This window comes from Rhinolophus sinicus, linkage group LG02, assembly GCF_036562045.2.
Source record: "Rhinolophus sinicus isolate RSC01 linkage group LG02, ASM3656204v1, whole genome shotgun sequence".
Lineage (NCBI taxonomy): Eukaryota > Metazoa > Chordata > Mammalia > Chiroptera > Rhinolophidae > Rhinolophus > Rhinolophus sinicus.
This window is the reverse complement of record NC_133752.1, coordinates 182,612,466-182,635,143: the sequence shown is the minus strand read 5'-3', so window position 1 is coordinate 182,635,143 and position 22,678 is coordinate 182,612,466. Positions and strand designations below refer to the sequence as shown.

Genomic DNA, 22,678 nt, shown 5'->3' with positions numbered 1-22,678 from the left:
GCTGAGATTTCTAGCTGAATCTGAAACCTTCACACTGTGATTTTTTTTTCCTTCAGAATTGTGCGATGTCGTCTTAAAATGATAAAAAATATATATGTTTGTTTAATGAAAAATATATTTATTTAACAAAGGGGAATAATGCCTTCTATTTCCATAGAAATGCTATTTCCAAGCTGATTTTTTTTGCATTAAAAATATATTTTGTGCATATTATTTTATCCCATAGCATCTGGCAGAAAGATGTCCTCATCTCTAATTTACAGATAGAGAAATGCAAGAACAGAAAAGTTCTTAAATAACTTGCCCAAGGTCAGTCGCGGGCAAGATAAGCGCTGACTGAACGCAGATCTCCGAACCTCGCACCGTTAAAAAGGACTTAACACCCGTATCCTTTCCCCTCGGTGTTCTGAAGCGAAATGGATTTTTCTGGAGTCCTGAAGCTCCCAGATACCTTCTAAATTTTAGGCGTTTTAACTCCACCGATTCTTTCTGCGAACACCCCCTCTCCAAGTTCCAGGCAGCCTCCAACCGCGCGGAGCATCCACCCCCCCCAGGCCGGCGCGCGCTGCAGTCGGCTCCTTCCCTTCCAGACCCTTCCGGAGCCGAACCCCGAAGTTTCCCGCGGTGCTCGAACGGTTCCCGGACCCCGCCCGCCCCAGCCGCCCCGGGAGCCCCGCGACAGCCCCCTGTTACCGTATGCCGCGAGAGAGGCCATCCTGGCCGGTGTCCTGCCTAGGCTGGCCAGGGCGTCGGAGAGAGCGGCCGCCTGCGCGCGGCGCCCCTGGACGGCCGGCGCCGGGTCCGGCGATTGCATGCGCTTGGCTCCCGCGGCGCCCGGCCGCCCTGCTCCTGAGCATGCCCAGTCAGCCCGCCGCGGCCGCCCGGGTGAGGTGCCGGCAACGCGCAGGTGCCCCCAGCCGGGTCTCCGCTGCAAGGGCGCTGGGGAACGTGGGCGCAGACGGGCCGCCGCGCTCCGAATGCCGGCGCTCCGGCTCCCCGCGGGGATTGAACCTGCAGCGGAGGACGCGGGGCCGGGAGAGAGGAGGGGCGAAGCAGGAGGTGGGAGGTGCCGGGGTGAGGGGGGAGACAAGCGGTGGCAGAAGGCCCGCTGCGCGGGCGTCGGGGAGGACCCCGGCTGGGTCCACGCCAACAGGATGCTGCCTCGAGTCAGGGCGGCAGGGGTGACGTGGACAAACGTGGTCTAGGGGAGTCGGGAGCGTGCAACAGCCTCCGGGACCTCACGCCTTCAGCTCCTTTTCTAGGGATGTTCCACTGGAGAGCACGCCCGGGGACAGAGGGTTTGGGTCCGGCCGCCGGTGACTCGCCCGCGATTCCCACCCTGGGGGACAGTCTCAAGAAGGGCCGAGGCCAGTGTCCGGGGGAGAGTAGCAAGTCTGTCCTGCGGACTTTTATTAATGAAGTCATTAACCGCCGAGTACCGACTTCTGACACCAACAGTTCAGACCCTCTCAGCACATCATCCTGAACCTTCGTTCGGGCGTCTGTCTCCCCACGAATGGCACCAGTGTCCAATTCCCGCTCTGCCCCGCACCTCGATCAGGGCTCAAACTCATACAATGTTTGTTGAATGACTCAATGTCCGAGCCCAGAGGCTCGCCCTCCCTGGAAATCCGTTCTATGGTGCGGGTTTTCTGTTTGCAATCAGCTGACTGGGAAATGGGGAGTGAGAGGGAGAAAGAGACCGGAGAAGCAAGTGGCACCCATCGGAAGAGAGTTGGGAGAGTGGGGAGAACGAGAGAAAAGGGGAGGCCACCCAATGTCCCCCTCGGTGTCAGGCGCACCGGACGCTTTACCCAAGTGTCAAGTCACTACCACACCGTGAGCGCACCCAGGGCTTCCTGGCTCAGGGCTGACCTGGTCACTGAGGAATCGTGGCCTTTAATAACGCCAGCGCCCAAGGAATAGGGGTACTATGCTGTCAAGGCTGTTTAATTGCGTTTGGGGTTGTGCCAACTCGGGTGGTAGCACAGAGAGGACAGAGAAATCTGGTAGAGGCAAAATCTGGCGTTTCTTTAGGAAGCTGGCCTCGTGCTCCTGTGATCGCCGCCGCAGCCCCTCGGCGCTCACCGGCCTAATTTAGCCGCCAGCTTTTCTGCTCTCGAGACCTTCGAGACCTTCGCGTCTCTCTGAGCCTTCATTCCCCCTAGCTGTGAAGTGGCGGTAACCTTTACTGCCATGCCTGCCTCGCAAGACTGTGATGGGTACAGTATCCTTATCTCTGAAGCTCTGTCTTGAACGCTGCTCTCTGCCTGGAGCTTGTCCCGTGAGGGCCCCCACTTCCTCTCCCCCTGGAGTCCCTTCAGCCTCTCACACCGACCCCGCGATGAATTGTCGCCCCCAAGCCTAGAGCAGTTTGGAGACTTGCCCTCAGCCCCAGGCTGTGGGAGCCCATCTAGCCCAGGGGCGGGCTGCTCTTTCAGGCCTGCTCTCCAGGCCTGCTCTCCAGGCCTGCCCTCGGCAGTGCACCCCCAAGCACATTTTACATCGTCCGCAGCCTCCCTGCTTTCCCCACCCCCGCCCCCGAGCTCCTCTGCACCCAAGGCTGGGCCCTCAGGTCAGCCTGTTCCACTTCTGGTGCCCTTCCCCTGCCCTCCCCTCCGTGCCTGCCCTGGTGCCTGAGCCGGGAGCTGCCCCCTGGAATCCCGTCTGTGCCTCTGCTGGGACCCAAGGCCAGTTGCAAGTTGTCTTCTGACCTCCAGCTCTTTCTCCTCTCCTTACCTCCACGCTTTAGCTCAGGTAGGGTCACAAGGAAGGACAACCAAAATGAGTTACAAATTGCCCTTTAATTCTTCTTGGCAGCTCTTTCTAATTAGCAAGAACTAAAATGTAGTGTCTAATTAATTAACCTTTCTTAAGGCCACCAGAACTTCTGCCCACATGCTATCATCTCAAATCCTTGAGCTATTCAGCTCCCTCAATAAAATTAAGATTGAGCACACCATTCTCTCCGTAGAGAAATTGATGGACAAACACACCTCATTCCTTCATTGTGAGGTTTGCTAAGAGCCTTCCTGTTAGCAGGACTGTGCTGTCAGGTGACAGTGAGCTCTTCAAGCAGCCTCCCTGTCTCCCAGCCTCCTCCTCCTGGTCTGTAGCAGGAGGAGGTGCTGTCCCTACCTCACATTCTTGAGGGGAACAAAAGCCAATAAAGAATTGTGATACAGTGATGAAGGACAAGCTGTTAACCAAACCCTGCAGGAAGCAAGTGGTTCTTCTGTTTGTGCAGCAAAGATGACTTCACCAAGGAGATGACATTTGAAAGATGAGGTCCAAGATTTGTGTGGTTGCTGGTAAAATTTCTTAAAGAGAAGTTTGTCATTCAAATTTTCTTATATTTTATTCATTGTCCATGTTTTCAGGAGTAAAATATGAACGGCTACAACCTTGATGAAAGCTGTGTTCTAAATCTTTCCAGGAAAATGATTTGTTCAGATGATAGATTGAGAAAAATTAGTTCTCTTTTCAGCATGCTCTGAACTAGAACTATTTGATTTATTGTTAACTGCCCTGAACATTATATTGCATTTGACACTGGAAGAGCCCAACTCTCTGAGATTAATATTTTTAATAACTTACTTTAATTTCGTAATTTAATAGCTACTCTACACATACTCATTCTTTAAAACTATAATATTTGCATCTGGCCAATAGACATATGAAAAGATGCTCAAATATCACTAATTATCAGATACATGCAAATTAAAACCACAATGAAATATCACCTCACACCTATCAGAATGACCATCATCCATAAATCAACAAACAACAAGTGTTGTGAGGATGTGGAGAAAAGGGAAGCCTCATGCATTGTTGGTGGAATTGCAAATTGGTGCAGCCACTATGGAAAACAGTACAGAGATTGCTCACAAAATTAAAAATAGAACTACCCTATGACCCAGCAATTCCACTTCTGGAAATTTATCTGAAGAAATCCAAAACACTAATTTGAAAAGATATATGCACCCCTATGTTCATTGCAGCATTGTGTACAACAGCCAAATGTGGAAGCAACCTAAGCATCCATCTATAGACGACTGGATAAAAAAGATGTGGTACATATATACAATGGAATATTATTTGGACATAAAAAAGAATGAAATCTTGTCATTTGCAACAAGATGGATGAACCTAGAGTTACTAAGTGAAATAAATCAGACAGAGAAAGACAAATATCATATGATCTCACTTGTCTGGAATCTCAAGAACAAAACAAACAAACAAACAACCAAAAAAACAGAAATCATAGATACAGAAAAAAACTAATGGTTATCAGATGGGAGGGTTTTGGGGGACTGAGCGAAAAAGGTGAAGACATTAAGAAGTACAAATTGGTAGTTACAAAATAGCCATGGGGATATGAAGTACAGCATAGGGAATATAGTCTATACTATTATAATAACTACGTATAGTGCCAGGTGGGTACTAGACTAATCAAGGGGATCACTGCACAAATTATATAAATGTCTAACCACTATGCAGTACACCTGAAACTAATATAAAATAATATTGAATGTCAACTGTGATTAAAAAAAATAAACTAAAAAACACTATTTGCATTTGAAAAGTAATTTAGTTTTCATTTGCCTGTAATCAACTTGACTTAAAATTTGATCCATTATTATAGATTTAACAAACTGAACGTTTTAAAATATTGCTGTTATTGACTGATCAAAGCTTTTAGTCCCTATCTCCTCTGTATTCCCATAACACTTAATATATTTATTATATCATTGATTACATCATAATTTTTCTATTTACCCATCCATCTTCTTGCTGGAAAGCAGGGACCATGTCTTACATTTCAGTGTATCCCAACACCTAGCACATTATTTGGCCCATATTAGTTATGCAATAAATATTAGTTGAATGATTAAGTATGAGAGAAAAGAATATTTGATGATACAGAGGAGGGGTTGTTGAGGGGTCAGTGTTTAGGAGACTTGAGCTGCAGGTGACTTTATTCTGTAGCTCTCAAGCATCTCCCTCCCTTAAGAAAGACTGTTGCATGGAAACCACTATACAACACACTTTGGCCAGGCCAGAGAACTGTGTCCAAACTGCACTCTCTGTTCTTTCCAGGCGCAAAAAGTGGGGTTCTTATTCTGGAATCCATTAAACTCTCCCTGGAACTGGAGGATTCAGGAAAGGGTCCATGGGGGCGCTTCATGGGGTTCACGCGACTCCTGAAAATTACATTCTAATCTGGGTGTGTATATACATTTTTTTTAAGGTAGGAAGAGGATCCATAATTTTCATCAGATTTTCAGTGGTGAGCCTGATCCAACAGAGATTAAAAAATTATGGCATAGCAAATGTTTCACATCCCAAACACAGCCTTTTGAAAGAAAAGTAATTACAACAATAGAGCATTATAGCTTCATAACAGATCCCTTTACTATAATAATTGTGGCCCCGTTGGATCTGTGCTATAATTTGCTATACCAGGAAAAAATATATAGATAAAATTAAATGACAACATTTCTTTTTAAAAATTCCAAAATTAAATTTGAATTATTTAAAACTGTTAGGCCCTCACGGTTAAATTTGGGGTTGTTAAATGGAAATGTATAATCTTCAAACTATTTTTCTGAAACAAAATAATAATTTAAGATATCAAAGAAGCAGATACAACAAGCTCATATTTAGGGCTTTAAATGAAAGTTTATAACATGTTCTTATAAAATTTGGCAAATTTGCAACAATGAAATTTATTGTGTACCAGGAACTGCTCATATATATAAATATAATATTCATATTAATTCTTTGTATATATTTAAACACATATAAAGTGCTATATCTTTATATCTTTTATATATATTTACACTCTTAATCGATAGTAAGATTAATCAAATCTACTATTGTTATCACCATTTGACAGGGAAACTGAGTCACCAAGTGGCTAATTAACTGTTAGTAAGGGATGGATCCAAGATTTAAAACCAGATTCCAGAGCTCATGATATACTTCCAAATGGTGTTGAATACACATAGACCATCTGATTGTATTGCCTTCTAAATCTTCCATTTAAAATAAGCATTTTATTTATACTTTTTCCTTGAGAAGAAAAATAGGTAAGTTGTACTGAGAGGCAGTAAGGTGTGATGGTAGAGAAGAGACAAAGTGAGATTTTTCCGAAGGACATCAGGACCAGCCAGTTGAAACAAACTGCAAAAGTAAACATGAATGGTGAGTTCTTATCTTGAGGAAGAGAGCAGATTATTCTAGTTCTGGCTTCCTGCCCTCTATTTCTCAAGTGTCATGAAAATCTCTCTTCAATTTATAACAGAAAAGCTTTTGCCTGTAATATGTGTTTGGAGACCACTTCATGCATTCTGTCCCCGTATAAATGCCTTTTATAACATATTACACTAACTACCGTGTTTCCCCGAAAATAAGACCTAGCCAGACGATCAGCTCTAATGCGTCTTTTGGAGCAAAAATTAATATAAGACCCAGCATTATACTATATTATATTGTATTATATTATATTATACTTGGTCTTATATTATATAAGAACCGGTCTTATAGTAAAATAAGGCAGGGTTTTATATTAATTTTTGCTCCAAAAGATGCGTTAGAGCTGCTTGTCTGGCTAGGTCTTATTTTCGGGAAACACAATATTGTCCTGGCAACTTAACCAAATGTTGGATAAAATAGAACTGATTTTGGAGGCACTGCCTTGTTATCAAATCCCATGCATTAATACAGAAAAAAAATTATTAGAGGATCCAAACATATTTACCTTAAATACAATTTATGTTGTTATATAAATGACATGATTCTTTTCTGAAAACAGACACATGTAACATCCTAAAATTCGGAGTGTTACAATGGCTGTACAAGTGAAAACATTTTATATTCATTTGTGTGGAATTCAAGTTGACCTACCTTATTCTGAATTCATATTTATGAAAAATGTTACCACAGATTTCCATCTCAATGTGAAAAGCAAAAATTTCTATATTAAAAAACAAATTCCCATGTTCTTGAAAGCAACCTATGAAAATATTACTCTTCTGGTCTTCAATGAACACTATCAAATTAGAATCCTACACTAAACATTTCCTCTGGAATTTCCTCATCAAATGGTCTCTCTGACATGGAAACCACTGTACAACATACTTTGGCCAGGCCAGACAACTGTGTCCAAACTGCACTCTCTGTTCTTTCGAGGCACAAAAAGTGGGGTTCTTATTGTGTGGGACTTGTACTGGCCAGACCAGGACAAGAGGAGCTTGATGGAATTCACTAGATGATGAATTACGCAAAGACAGAATTTAGGTCTTATTTTTCTTTTTTGGAAGGTCAGAGCCATGAGGAGACTTAGACAAGAGCACTGGTTCTGGAGTCAGCCTGAATTCAAATTCCAAACTCCACCACTTATTGGTTGTGTGACCTTGGGCAAATAAGTTAACCTGGGCCTCAGTTACACATCTCCAAAATGGGGGTAAAAAGAGCAACAGTGCAGAATAGTGGAGGGTATGGAATGAGTAAATATGTACACAAAGCCTTTAGACAGTTCTCAATAGATGTTAACCCATATTATTATTATTTCCAATGCCAATCAAGTAGTAAATCCTTTCACCAAGGGGTGATATTCATAATATTGAACAGCCAACACCACACCAAGCACTGGCAATCAAACAGGGATCCAGGCATGCCAGGTTTGACCAGTTAGCCGCTGGGTTGGGGGTCAGACTAAGGGAACCAAGGAGCCAGACAATGGGGGGTCTTGGGGTGGTGCTTGTCTTTTACCAACCAGTATGGAAATATTTCAATACTTTAAGACTGTCATCAGTGCGTCCTGGCTGTATCAGCTCTGCTTCACACCTTCCCAACCTGGACCTCCAAACCACTGAACTTCCTCGCCACTCCATAGACAAACTAGACCTTCTCATTCCAAACATGTTTTAGTTTCTAACTCCCTACTGAGAGAAGTGAAAGCAAACATAATGGGATTATTAAAATGCACATAGCAAGTTGATATTTGGGGGAGGCATGTGAACCTTCTATTTATGAGCACTTCCTAATAAGAGCTATTTAAAATATTTGTTTAATACAACACGTATAGGAGAGGGGTAGTAAACTCTAAAGGCATTTTAAAATAACATTAACCAAATCATCCAAAATAAATAACATACTAACCAAGAAAAATGCTGAATTGATTTAGCTAGCTGCCTACTGAGAAAAAAAAATTTTCATGTGAGGAGATTATAATCATTAGGGAAGAACATATTTGCCTCCAGTGCAGAAGAGCAAACTCAGAAATAAAATGTAAACAAAACCCAGAAAAAGATTTAAAAACCAGCAGCAGCAGAGTCCTGAAGTAAAAAGAATGTGTTGGATGAAAGAGCTCCCGAATTCTCCATTTATTGACGTTAACTGAGGTTTCTTCATTTGCTGAAACAACCCAAAGCCCAAAAGAGCTAACACTGGATCACAACAAATGTGGCCTTTCATGTCAGATTAGACCTTTCTCTCTCTTTCATGGGGCACCTTCTAGGTTCCTCAGAGATTTCCCCTCTGGGAACATCTATCTGAACTTCCCATGACACAAGCAATGCATCTCCTCTGACTAGCTGCTTGTGATTCTTCTCTCAGCTCCCAGGAGTCTGGTAATTCACCCTACTCGTTTTCAACAGTATATTCTTTTTTATTTTGTTTTATTTTTTTAGGAATTAATTAGTATTTTATTTTACCCATATTTGTTTAATATCAAAAATGCACAAAACTTAATGCAGTTGAAATCCACTTGCGCTGTTTTCAGGTGTATATTTACACAGAGAATTAGGAAAAATGAAGAAGCAATCTAAGATAAATGCTAAGAATCTTAGTATCTTCACAAATAAGCTTCCTCTGTTTTTATTTCAGTATTATCTTCAAATACTCACAGAAGTTAAGATATAGATCTACTTTAATTAAAGTTCTGACGAAATTTACCATGGATGAGAGGGGAAAAGAATAGTGAAAATGCTAAGTAAACTAAAAGGAACTCAGTACTACTTGTTTATATGCTCATGTCTCAGGTAAAATCCCGACAACTAAATTATTATTCTCCTTTTCAGAGTTCGTAAGAGTGACTACTTATGAATAATTACAGGGTGCAATATTCCACAGTCTTCTTAGATCCTTTCTGACATTTCTCTGTGTAGATCTCAGAAACACCTAGAAAAACACATACTCACAAGCTCTACTCCTCAATCTTTTTATGTGCTTGCACTGACACGGTAATGTAGACAAACATGCAACAATAAAGAAATTGTTTCCAATGAGGCAAATACAGGACAAATATAGCATCAGCAATTGGGCAAGACTATGATGCAATTCTCCTAAGGAATGGAGTTAATAATAAACATGTCAACAGATTCGACACTATATTCTTGAGGTGAATGTGGGGCTGCGGGTTGCAAAACCATGTTTGACCACCTCAATTGTAAGTTCTGCATGAGGAATGTAACATCTTATTTGAAATGGAACATTTTCTACTTGTTTGCTGTTGGCCTTTAGGGGCATCAGCCAAAAAAAAAAAAAAAGAAGAAGAAGAAGAAAGAAAAGAAAAGAAAAGAACTTCATTTGTTAAATTAAGACATTTTTTTAGAGCAGTTTTAGGTACACAGCAAAATTGAAAGGAAGGCACAGAGATTTCCCACATAACCCCAGCCCCCACTCATTCAGAGCCTTTTCCATGATCAATACCTCCCACCAGAGTAGCAGTTGTTACAATTGATGAACCTACATTGGCACATCATAATCACTCAAAGTCCAGTGATTAAGGTCCACTCTTGATATTAAACATTTTATGAGTTTGGACAAATGTAGAATGACATGTATCCATCATTACGATATCATACAGAATATTTTCAATGCCCTAAAAATCCTCTGTGCTCTGCTGATTCATCTCTCCCCACTCCAGCCACAACCCCTAGCCACCACTGATCTTTTTATTATCTCCATAGTTTTGCCTTTGCCAGAATTAAATACTAGTTGGAATCATATACTATGTAGCCTATGCAGATTGGCTTCCTTCACTTAGTAATATGCATTTAAGTTTCTTGCATGTCTTTTCATAGTTTGCTAGCTCATTTCTTTTTAATGCTGAATAATATTACATTGTCTAGATATACTACAGTTTATCCATTTCCGTAGTGAAGGATATCTTGTGCTTCCAAATTTTGGCAATTATGAATAAAACTGTTATAAACATCCATGTGCAGGTTTTTGTGTGGACATAAGTTTTCAACTCCATTGGGTAAATATCAAGGAGCAAAGTTTCTGGATCATATGGTAAGAGTATGTCTCAGTTTTGTAAGAAACTACCAAACTGCCTTCCAAAGTGGCCGTACCATTTTGCATCCCCATCAGCAATGAATTGAGAGTTCCTGTTGTTCCACATTCTTGTCAGCATTTGGTGTTGTCAGTGTGCTGGATTCTGGCCATGCTTATGGTTATGTAGTGGTATCTCACTGTTTTTTGTTTTTTTTGGCTTTTTAAATTTGCATTTCCCTCATGATATGTGATGTGGAGCACCTTTTCATATGCTTGTTTGCCATCCATATACCTTCTTAGGTGAGGTGTCTGTTAAGGTCTTTGGCCAATATTCTAATTGATTTTGGTTTTTTTTCATTGTTAAGTTCTAAGAGTTCTTTGTATATTTTGGATAACAGCCCTTTGTTAATGCATTCTTTGCAAATATTTTCTCCCAGTATATGGCTTGTCTTCCCAGTTTCTTGACATTGTCTTCCACGGAGCAGAAGTTTTCAACTTTAATGAAATCCAGCTTATCAGTTATTTCTTTAATGGATTGTGTCTTTAGTGTCATCTAAAAGTCATCACCCTACCCAAGGTTATCTAGGTTTTCTCCTATGTTACCTTCTAGGAGTTTTATAGTTTTGCATTTTATATTTAGGTCTGTGATCCATTTTGAGTTAATTTTTGTGAAGTGTGTAAGGTCTGTGTCTAGATTTGTTGTGTTTGCATGTAAATGTCCAGACATTCTAGCACCATTTGTTGAAGAGACTATCTTTGCTCCATGGTATTGCTTTTGCTCTTTTGTCAAAGATCAGTTGATTATATTTATGTGGGTCTATTTCTGGCTTCTCTATTCTGTTCCATTGATCTGTTTATTATTTGGCTACCATCACTCTGTCTGGATTACTGTACCATTATAGTAAGTCTTGAAGTTAGGTAGATCAGTCCTCCAACTTTGTTCTTCTCCTTCAGTATTGTGTTGGCTATTCTGCATCTTTTGCCTCTTCATTAACTTTAGAATCAGTTTGTTGGTATCCACAAAATAACTTGCTGGGATTTTGACTGGGATTGCATTAAATCTGTAGATCAAATTGGGATAAACTGACATCTTGACAATACTGAATCTTCTTCATGAACGTGGAATATCTATCCATTTATTCCTTCTTTGATTTTGTTCTTCAGAGTCTTATAGTTTTCCTCCTATAGATCTTGTACATATTTTTTATATTCATACCTAAGTATTTCATTTTGGAAGATGCTAATGTAAATGGTACTGTGTTTCTAATTTCAAATTCTACTTGTTCATTATTGGTATATAGGAAAGTAACTGATTTTTTATATTAGCCTTGTACCCTATAACATTGCTATAATCACTTATTAATTTCAGGAAGGTTTTTCTGTTGATTCTTTTGGATCTTCTACATAGATGATCATGTCATCTGCAAACAAACACAGTTTTATTTCTTCCTTCCCAGTCTGTATACATTTTGTTTCCTTTACTTGTCTTATTGCATTAGCTAGCTTCTCCAGTGTGATGTTGAAAAGGAATGGAGAAGGACATTCCTGCCTTATACCTGATTTAAGTGGGAAAGCTTCAAGCTTCTCAACATTAAGTGATATTTGTTACAGGTTTTTTGTAGATTGTTTTTTATCAAGTTGAGGAAGTTCCTCTCTATTCCTAATTTACAGAGAGTTTTTGTCATGAATGGGTAATATTTTATGAAATGCTTTTTCTGCATCTTTTGTGATGGATCATGTGATTGATCATGATCATGTGATTTTTCATTTTCAGCCTGTTGATGTGATGGATTACATTAATTGATTTTCAAGAAATCGATTTTAATATCTTCTTTATCAAGCTCCTTAATATAACTTTATGATAAGATACTTACCTATATTTCTGAGATTCCCAGGAGTGCTATGCAATGCAGAGAAATACCACCTGCCATTCCATAACATTAATTACCTAGCAATCCACATAAAATGCACAATAATATTAAACCATACCAATGAAATCTTCTAATCAATTAAATTATATGGAACTGGACCTGCTTAGAGTGTGTCTATGTGTATTTCTAGTGGATGACAGCCCTTTAGTAGTGCAGCCAGACTCATTAAAAACCAGTAAGGAAGTAACTCGAGCCAGTGGTCATTGCTGGTTACCTAGACAGCATAAATTATTTCTTTTCTTCCTTAAAGTACAATAATGTTTTTCTTCAAGTTTATATTTCTTCCCTACAAACCCCATGTGCTTCAGGAAAAGTGTACCCAGTTTAGTGCTTCAGTAGGCCTAAGCAGTCTAAGGATAAATCCATTCTCTTGGACAGTGATTGATTTAGCTATTCAGGTTTAAGCCAGTCAACTAATGGCATTCCACCAGTCATGAGCTAATCTGTTTAAAAATGAGGATATAGTTTCTTTATTTCTTTAAAAGACAACTGACTATTTAAAGTAAAAATAATAGCAAAGTATTATAGCATTTATAAAATGTATAGATGTAAAACATATAACAATAATAGAAGAGGGGACAGAAGGAGGTAAGCAGAACATATACTGTTGAAAGGTTCTTACATGACAAGTAAAGAGGGATATTAATAATTCATACTGGTATATGAAGAATTAAGGAAGCATGTTCTAATCCTTAAGCAACCACAAAACGTACAACAACAGCTAATAAACCAATAGTGGATACAAGATGAAATACAAAAAAAAAATTCAATTAATCCAAAAGAAGTCAGGGAAAGATGAAAAGGGGAACAAAAGAATAGGTGGAACAAATAACAAGAAATTAGCAGCAACATAAATAGTTACATTATATATGAATGAGTTACACATGCCAATCAAAGGGAGATTTTTAGACTAAATTAAAAAGCAGGGCTCAACTATATATTGTTTACAAGAAATGTGTGTTAAATATAAAGACACAGGTAAAAAAGTAAAAGGGTAAGAAAAATATAACATGAAAACACTACTAAAAGAAAGCTAGAGGAAGTATATTAACATTAGATAGAGTCTAAAACAAGGAGTTTTACCAATAATAAAGAGGGAAGTTTCCTGTTAAAAGGGTCAATTCATCAAATACCATAGTAATCCTAAACGTTTATGCACCTAATAACAAAGCTTCAAAATACATGAAGTAAAAACTGACAGAACTAAAAACATAAATTAATAAATCTACAATTATAGTTGGCTATTTTAACACACTTTTCAGTAATTGAAAGAATAAGTATACTACTAATAATAATTTGTTAAGACAATATATTTGAAAAACACTGTGAATCAATTTGATCTAAGTGACATTTATGAAATACTGCATATCCTTTTCAGTTACATATGAAACATTCACTGAGATAAGTTATATTTGTGCCACAAACAAGTCTCAACAAATTTTAAAGGATTGGATCCTATAGAATATATGCCTAAATCACAATAGAATTAAATTAGAAATCAATGGCATCTAAATACCTGGAAATGAAACACACACTTCTAAATAACCCTTGGGTCAAAGACAAATAACAAGGGAAATTAGAAAATATTTTGAACTGAATAAATATGAAAGAAACATTATATCAAAATTTGTAGGGTATAGCTAAATCAGCACTTAAAGGGAAATTTAAAACTTTAACTGCTTATATTAGAAAATTAGGAAAGCCTCAAATCAATGATCTTACTTTCCGCATTAAGATACTACAGAAGAAGAATAAATTAAACCCAAAGAAAGTAGAAAGGAGGAAATAACAAAGATAACATTTGAAAACAAAGAAATAGAAACCATAAAATCTGTAAAGAAAGTCAATAAAACCAAAGTCTGGGTCTTCGAAAAGATTAATACAATTGAAATTGTCTAACTAAACTGATCAAGAAAAAATGGGAGAAGACACAAATTACCAATGTTAGGAATGAAAGGAGGGACATTACTATAGCCCTTACAGATATTAAAAGGATAGTAAGGGAAAATGATGATGATGTCATTCCAATAAACTTGACAACTTAAATGAAACATACAAATTCCTTTAGAGATACAAATTACCAAAACTGAACACAAATTAATTCTACTTCTATAGACCAGCAGCAATTTTTTAAAGTTCCATTTACAATAGCACAAAAAACACTTCAGAATAAATTTAATTGAAATTGTGCAAAATCTGTGTTCTTAAAACTAGAAAAGACTGCTGGGAGAAATTAAAGAAGACCTAAATAGGTGTTAGGATATATCATATTTATGAACTGAAGACTCAGTATTGTTGAGAGGTCAATTCTCCTCAAATTGGACTATAGATTAAATGTAATCCATATGAAAATCTCAGCAGGCTTTTTTAGATGTTAGCAAGAAATTTCTAAAAATTATATGGAAATAAAAAGTACCTGGAACATCCAAAACAATTTGAAAAGACAAAAAAAAATCTCGGTTTTTTATACCACCTGATCCAAGATGTACTATAAAGCTACAGAATCAAGATAGCATGGTATTGGCAGAAGCATAGGCATACAGATCAATGGGACAGAACAGAGCATCTAGAAATAGGCCCACACTTACATGGTCAATTGATTTTCAACAAAGATGCCAAGGTAATTCAATGAGGTAAGGATAGTCTTGTCAACAAATGGTGCTGGAACGATTGGACATCCATATACAAAGGAAGGGAGGGAAGGAGGGCAGGAGGGAGGGAGGAAGAAAGGAAGGAAGGTAGAAAGGAAGGAAGTAAAAAAGAAAGGAAAGAAAAAAGGGAGGGAGGAAGGGAGGAAGATGAACCCTGACCTTTATCTCACACCATATACAAAATGTAATTTGAAATGAATCATGGCATTAAATGTAAGAGCTAAAACAATTAAAAAATTCAGTAAATAGTATAGGAGAAAAATCTTTGTGATCTTGAGTTTGGTAAAATTATCTAAAATGAAACAAAAATTATCAACCATTTAAAATATTGATAAATTAGACTTCATCAAAGTTATAAAATTTGCTGTTTAACAGATACCATTAAGAAAATGGAAAACACAGCCCTAGACTGGAAGAAAATATTCACAGTACTTATATCTGACAGAAAACTTGTATCTAGAACATATAAAAAAATCTCACAACTCAATGACAAGACAATTCCCCCTGTTCTCTGCCCCCAAAAATGGGCAAAATGTTTAAACACACTTTCCAAAAGAAGATTGCAAATGGTCAGTAAGTACGTGAAAAGATTCTCATTTTCTCCATAGTTCTTCCCTGATGCCTAAAATTTTCAGCACTGAAATCAATTCAGTGGGCTAAGACATTGCTTACATGCTCATTAAACTATGAGAAAATTGGTGTTTTAAAAATGACTAGAAAAGATATAAAAGAACTATCATGGTTGTAGCAGGTAGCCCTCTTTTGTTGGCAAATGTATCAGTTAGCTTTTGCTGCATAACCAACCAGCCCAAATCTTATGAATTTAAAATAGCAATCATTTATTTGGTCCATGATCTTGTGGGAAGTTTTTCAGTTCTGGACAAAGCTTGGCTGTCTGCACTGGGCTTTTTCATGGGTCTGTGATCAGTGAGTAGGTCGGCTGGGGCTGGCTAATCTAAGATCGTTCAGCTGAGACTTCTTTTCTCTGCTTAAGTACAGGTTCTTTCCTTGCTGAACATTTGATCTCTCATTGTTCAGCAAGGAAGTGATCTGCACTTATTCACATGGCAGCAGTGATGAAGGGTCAAAAAAGCGTCAAGACAGGATAAGCTTTGCTGTGCACATGGTTTTCAAACCTCTTCTATGTCATGTTTGTGGGCATCTTTTGTCCACAGGAAGTCACATGACTAGGCCCAGAATCAATGTGGAACTAGACCCTTAAAATTATAGAGCAAATGGATATAAATATATGAAGGGGAAGAATTTGTGGCCATTTTTGAAATCCACCACTACAAGTAAAACTACCCAAATCAACCTGAGTTAAACAAAAGGAGAAATTACTCGTTCGAGTTATTGAACATTTCAGAGAACCAACCATGGTTGAATCCAGGGGTTCAAATGCTATCCACAGAACTCAATCTCATTCTCACCATTTCTTGACATTCCTTTTTGTTTTCTAATTACTTTTTAGAAGTTTCTTACTTTGGTCACAAGATGGCCTTCAGCAGGTATAGGCTTTCATCTTATCCTCCCGACAACTCTAATAGAGAAAAGGTGGGTTTTTTCCCCCTTTCTAGTAGATATCCTAGGATTGAGTCTTCCTGGAAACAACTTAGGTAAAGCACTCTTCTCTGAACCTACCTCAGTGGTCAGTAAGATGGAAGAAATTGATTCTTTCAGGCTTAGTCCTATGCCTACACTGAGTGGGAAGAGGACAGGAGCAGTTCCATCTAAATCATGTGGAGTGAGATGAGAAGAGGGCAAATTCCCTAAAAAGGGGGACCAGATGCTCAGCTGCCAAAACAATGGGTGTCCTGAACTAAAAACATGTCTTGATGAAGAAGATGCTGTGTTGTAATGTGATGGGCAAGAAGCCACTGTGGCTGCTGCTGTTAACCTACGGTCACGGGTGGCTGTTCATGATGAATTTGCTCTGTGCCTGGCACTAGGCACACCAGGAACTTCATAGTGCAGTGGTCTGGATCCATAGAAGCAAAATTTGGACCTGAAGTACACTTCATCCTGGATTCTCAGAAACATGAAACTACTGGGTTGTCTCCTTGGGAAAAGATGAGTGAATGTGGTGTGCAGGAGAAAAGCACATTAAAAACCTGGTGATCAGGAAAGTAGACTGGGGTAGGCATTACTGCTACTTTCCAACATTTCCAGTTCTCCTTCCATTCTGGATATACAGAAGCATAGCATGTCCCCAGCTTGTTAAAATTAGGCCTTTCCATGAAACTGTTTATTAGTCAAAAAAAAAAAAAAAAAAGAAATGTGACCAGATAGTATATCTGCCACTTCTAGGTCAAAGTATTTTATTGCCATGGTGATCATATAAGAACATATGAGTAAATGTCTCTGCTAGCTGCCTTTCCTTGTCTACCCTTCCTAACCTCATACCCACTTTCAAGTTGGCCTGGAAATGGATTGCTCTCACCAAATGCATCAACTGAGGTTGGAACATAGTTTTATGTACTCAGGTTCAGGGACGTATTAGTTCATTGCAGGTACACACACCATCACTGTATCCCTGTGTATAAATCCATCCCGGACACTGCACCAAGTGGCCGTCGGGATTGAAACAAATAAACACATGCATGTGTGTCTTAAATTATATAAGGCTTTCTTTTTCACTTTTCTGTAATTGTCAAGTTTTCCATGAAGAACATAATTTGAAAAGATCACCAATTTTTAAAAGGACAATATGAGGGCTAAACAATTTAAACATATTAAAGATATTAGGGAAGAGGAGATTTATATAAGTAATGTAAATATATGCTACAGCTAAATAATTATATTTATTTCACCCAGGATAAACATATAATTAATTAATTATTAAGCAAGATTTAAAATAAAGCTGAAAAGAAAACTACATATTTCCATTGTAATTTCTGACATAGTTAAATGTCACACATATGAGAAAAAGCTCAGACAGATACTTGCCCAGCTTTCACAATTTTACCTAGTTCTGAAGATGGATAATTTTTGCAGAATCAGGGTCCAAAAGTTCACATTGCAGGCATCGTCATAAGAAACTCCTGAGGCATGGCCTATTTTATATTGCACACCTCAGGACTCTAAGATCTATTTATATTCTGCTTAAGCTCCTGATGTAATCTGAATCTTTTTTGAAACTTAAAATCAAAATGTGAATTTGGAGACAACTAATTTTGGTGAATTACAACTGACCTCTCAAACAGATTTCAGGATGTACTTTTTCCTAAATATAATATGTTGTTTCAGAGAAATCAAGGTAATTTCATAAGAATCTCTGTTACATTCTGTAATTCTGTAATTATGGGTAAATCATGTTACCACCACGTTTTTACAGCAAAAATTTCTTCATGATTAAAAATATGATTTCTAAGTTTTACCACAAAATTATTTCTCAGTACAGTGGAAACTTAAATAGAGAGAACATTGTGGATATCTCTCTGAAGTTTCTTGTGATGTGTTTTGACCTCCAGTATTTTCACTACAATATTTCTCCACTCATTCTTCCCTCAAAGGAAAAAGTAAGTGGATCTAAGACATAAACATCATTTACAAGCTTAGGGGCGTCTCTAAGAGTAGATTGTGTTGGTTGCCTTCCTAATATACTTTTTCCACTTTCCCTTACTAATAGAATCCTGATTGGGTCCTGGATAGCAAGGTTCCCAGCTCAATACTTAATTTCCCAGCTTCCTTTGCAGCTAGGTGGGGCCCCACCCTCAGTCCCAGCCAATGAGACATAAGCACAGGGTTTGTTGGGGATCTGCTGAAACTGCTTATCCTCCATCCTCCTTCCTCCTTCTTTTTGCCTTGACTGTCAGCATGACAACTGGAATTCCTGTAACCATTTTGGGACAATGAAGGAAAGGTGAAAAGAATCTCAGGGGTATAAACACAGACATCGCTGAGCTGATAAACCAATACCAACAACCAGCTGCTTCTTGATTTTGCTTCATATGAGAAACATAAACTCCAGTTTGTTGAAGCTACCTAAGTCATATTTTATTACCTTCAGTTAACAACATTCCTATCGGTTACCCCTCCTCAGTCCAGTCTGTTTGTGTAATCAGATAGATAGTAAAGTTTTTCTCTAATCCTTAATAGAAATTGAGAGTTGGGATTCCTGACATAAATGAGAACAGCTTCCCTGGCACCTGTGCTACTAATGAGCCACCCCAGAAGACTTTTTTTTTCTGTCAACTGTAAAATCAGCACTCAAAGAATCAACTATTTATATTACTCCCATAACTTCCCTCCTCCCAAATCACAAACCCCTATATCCGCCTGAAACAGTCATCTACTTGAGATGGACTTGTGTGAATGATAGATTTCCTCAATTCTTCAAATTCTATTATGCCCCTAGTCTGAGCATTAGTGACAAATAAGCTATGAAAAGAAATTACACAAGGGAAAAAACACTAAGGGCAAGGTTATTCCAGATGATTAAATGAAAGCTCAGTTGGTTTCAAAGGTCTAAGCTCAGAGGAGTCTGGGGTGTACTGAACATGAGATGCAATTTTTCTGGAAGGATGAACCATGAAATTTAGGAAGATAAGAAGTGCTATCCATAAGAAGTGGTCTCATAAAGAGCTTAAGACTATAAAACACACTATAAACTATCTTTTGGTTCGAATTGAAGATGATTATACAAAATGTAACTAAGAATAAGTAATAATAATAATGCCAGTGAACTTTTATTAGCACCTGTTCTGAGCCAGGCAAGGTACTTTACATTTATTTTTCTCATTTAACCCTCACAACCTTACCATAAGGACACCACTAGTAGTATCTCCATTGGATAGAGCAGGAAACAAAGACCTGGAGAAGTTATCCAAGTGCCTGACCTTGTGCAGCTGGTGAATAGCAGAGCAAGGACTCAAACCCAGGCCCATTCATGCCAAAGCTCATGCTCTTAGCATCGCTCGGGAACCACCATGTTGCATGGCCTCTGGGGATGTCAGACCTGAGAGACCCTGAGTGAGCACCTAGCCCAGTACCCCCCAACATTTTCAGGCGTGAAGACCCCTTTTATCAATCATCCTTTTAAAATCCCCTGGTTGAAAACACACATAGTGACAAAAAGTAGCTATAAATTCAATGGTTCTTAAATTACTCCACATTATATTTGTCACCTATATTCATTTGGAAAGTCGCAGTTCATAGAAATGTGAGACCTAGGATTCCTAGAGTCTAAAGACGTTGCCTGTTGAATGTGGAATTTCTGGACTCCTTGAAATCGTTTCCTGACTCTCCCACCAACATTGGAAGTTGTGTCAGTGCTGGTCCTCTGAGTATCAGAAGCTGAGACAGGATTAGATGTTTAAAGGGTTTACGGAGGGAAGTGTCTGTGAACGATAAATGGGGATGGGAGCAAGAGTAGGCCAGGGGAGCTTTCAGATCACAATGCAGGTCTAACCCCCGGAAGGAGAGAGGGAAGGAAGAGCCTCAGGCTGCAGTGCAGGTCTGAGGCAGTCTTGACCAGCTGATGGGGAATCTCATAAGACGACCGTGAGTTTTAAAAGAGAAAACACATGTAAAAATGTTTAGCATAATACCTGGCACATACGAATCACTCAACAAATAGTAGTGATTATTGCTTCTAATCCAGTGTTTTTTTCTACTAGCTATAGATTAACTAAAAATGCAGAGAGAATCTTATGTCCTTAGACTTTCTCTCCAATGTAGCCTCTGTACTCATGAAAAGTAATCGAGTCCCATGGGAATTATTCCTAAATCACCCTCCTAGTTTGCAAACATCTCCAATGCTTAAGAATATTATCAGTATTCCAAATCTTTTAAGTCACGTGGCCTGTGGCCTCCGTGCTCAGAGGAAACAAATGTGCTACAAATAAACAATTAAAATACTTTTAGGAAAATTTAACAAGTATTTAGAGTTGAATCATTTCTTGCTTTCGATATTTACTCAGTTAAGTTTTATTAGGGATAAAAATAAGCTTCCGATCTTTAAAATTCAATTCAGCACTTTAAAATATTTACTAAAGTGGAGGGGAACAAATCAATGCTACAAGGTCACCGAGGAACGTACATATTCTTGGAGAGTCACTGCTGCTCCCAAGAGCCCATCTCAGGCCTATAATGGAGCTTCCTAAAATGCAAAGGGGACTGAACCCCAGCCAGCCGCTGCCTCTGGAGACCGTCTGAAAAATTATTAAAGGTCATGAACTCTCGGTTCCAGGGAGGGCATGACTTTTTTCTCCTTGGTTTGAAGACCAGTCTACACCTTACCTTAAAAAAAAAAAAAAAACAAACAAACCAGAAAACAAATAAACAGCATACTGGTATAACATTGTGAATATAATTGACTCTATGAAACTGTACATTGAAAAATGGTTTAAAAAAAAGACAATGGGGAACTCTGTGTAAAGGGTGGGTAAAGAAAATATAAGAACTCTCTACTTCATCCTCAATCTTTCTGTAAACTAAAACTGCTCTAAAAAATAAAATTAATTTATTAAAAAAAACATTATGTTAAGCGAAAGAAGCCAGACAAAAGGCCATATGTTTGATTCCATTTATATGAAATGCCCAGAATAGGTAAATCTATATAGAGAGAAAACAGACAGTGTGGGAGGGTGGGGTAGGGAGAGATAAATAGGACCAGAATAAGTGGTTTTTAGGGCACTAAAAATACTCTGCATGATGTTATAATGATGGATAAATGTCATTATACAATTGTACAAACCCATAGAAGGTACAACACCAAGAAGTGAACCCTAAACTATAAGCTTTGGGTGATCAGGATTTCTCAATGTAAGTTCATCCTTGCTAAAAAATGTACAGTTCTGGTGAGTGCTATTGATAGTGAGGGAAACACTGCATGTGTGGGTGCAGGGGGTCTATGGGGGAATCTCTGTATCTTCCTCACAATTTTGTTGTAAATCTAAAACAGCTCTAAAAAATAAAGGTGAAAAATACAGATAGTGGTTGTCAGGGGCTTGGAGGGAGGAAGAAATGGGAAGTGACAGTTAACGGGGGCGATGAAAGTATGCTGGACTTAGTGGTGATGTTTGCACTATTCTACCTACACCAAAAAAACCACTGCATTGCATATGTTACAAGGCTCAATTTTATATTATGTGAATTATATCTCAATAATAATTTTAAAAACCAGTGTACTGAGAATAACTTTTTTCGTTTGACCAGGAGACAGTGGGATGCTGCCCGGGAGAGTGGAGTATAAAGGGAAGGGGACCAGCAAAGGTATGTCTGTCTCCTGCCTTGGGACCTTGCCCATCACTCTCTGATGAACTGTACAGTGATGTCGGCTGCTGAACCAGCTCTCAATTCTCTTACCCTGTCACAGTCCCTGTGGTTACATGTGTTGAAAGGGGTATGTGGTCCTTTGCTGCAAATAGCTTCTTCTTTGTACTTTTATTTCTCTTTTCTTCATGTATCTACTAACTACTGCTATCTATTATCTCATAATTTCTCTTTTTACTCCTTCCCACTCAATGCACATTATTTTTACTGCCCTGCTTATTGCTCTTCCTTCATCTGTTGTCACAAATAGATAAAATCCCTCTGGCTGGCTGGTTATCCACCCGTTCATACATTTGTCCATCCATCCATCCAGCTGTCCATCCATCCATCCAGTCATCCATCCATCCAGCCATTTATCCTTCCATCCTTTCTTCCTTCCATCTGCTCATTCACCCATCCATCCATCCATCCATCCATCCATCCATCCATCCATCCACCCACCCACCCATCCATCCATCCATCCACCCACCCACCCATCCATCCATCCATCCATCTATCCATCCACCCACCCATCCAGACAGCCTTTCATCCTTC

The 22,678-nt window shown here is 38.9% G+C and overlaps 1 protein-coding gene across 2 annotated transcripts in view; it reads right to left on the bottom strand.

Moving 5' to 3' along the window:
- ANO4 (anoctamin 4) overlaps positions 1-1,160 on the bottom strand; it is a 354,484-nt gene extending 353,324 nt beyond the window's left edge. Inside the window, exon 1 of one of the 2 annotated variants that reach the window (XM_074326212.1) lies at positions 694-1,160. In XM_074326212.1, coding sequence (XP_074182313.1) covers positions 694-814 — 121 coding nt within the window. In that variant the 5' untranslated portion in view covers positions 815-1,160. The remainder of the gene's footprint in view (positions 1-693) is intronic. The other variant, XM_074326210.1, reaches the window with a different exon arrangement.
- Positions 1,161-22,678: the final 21,518 nt, after the last annotated feature.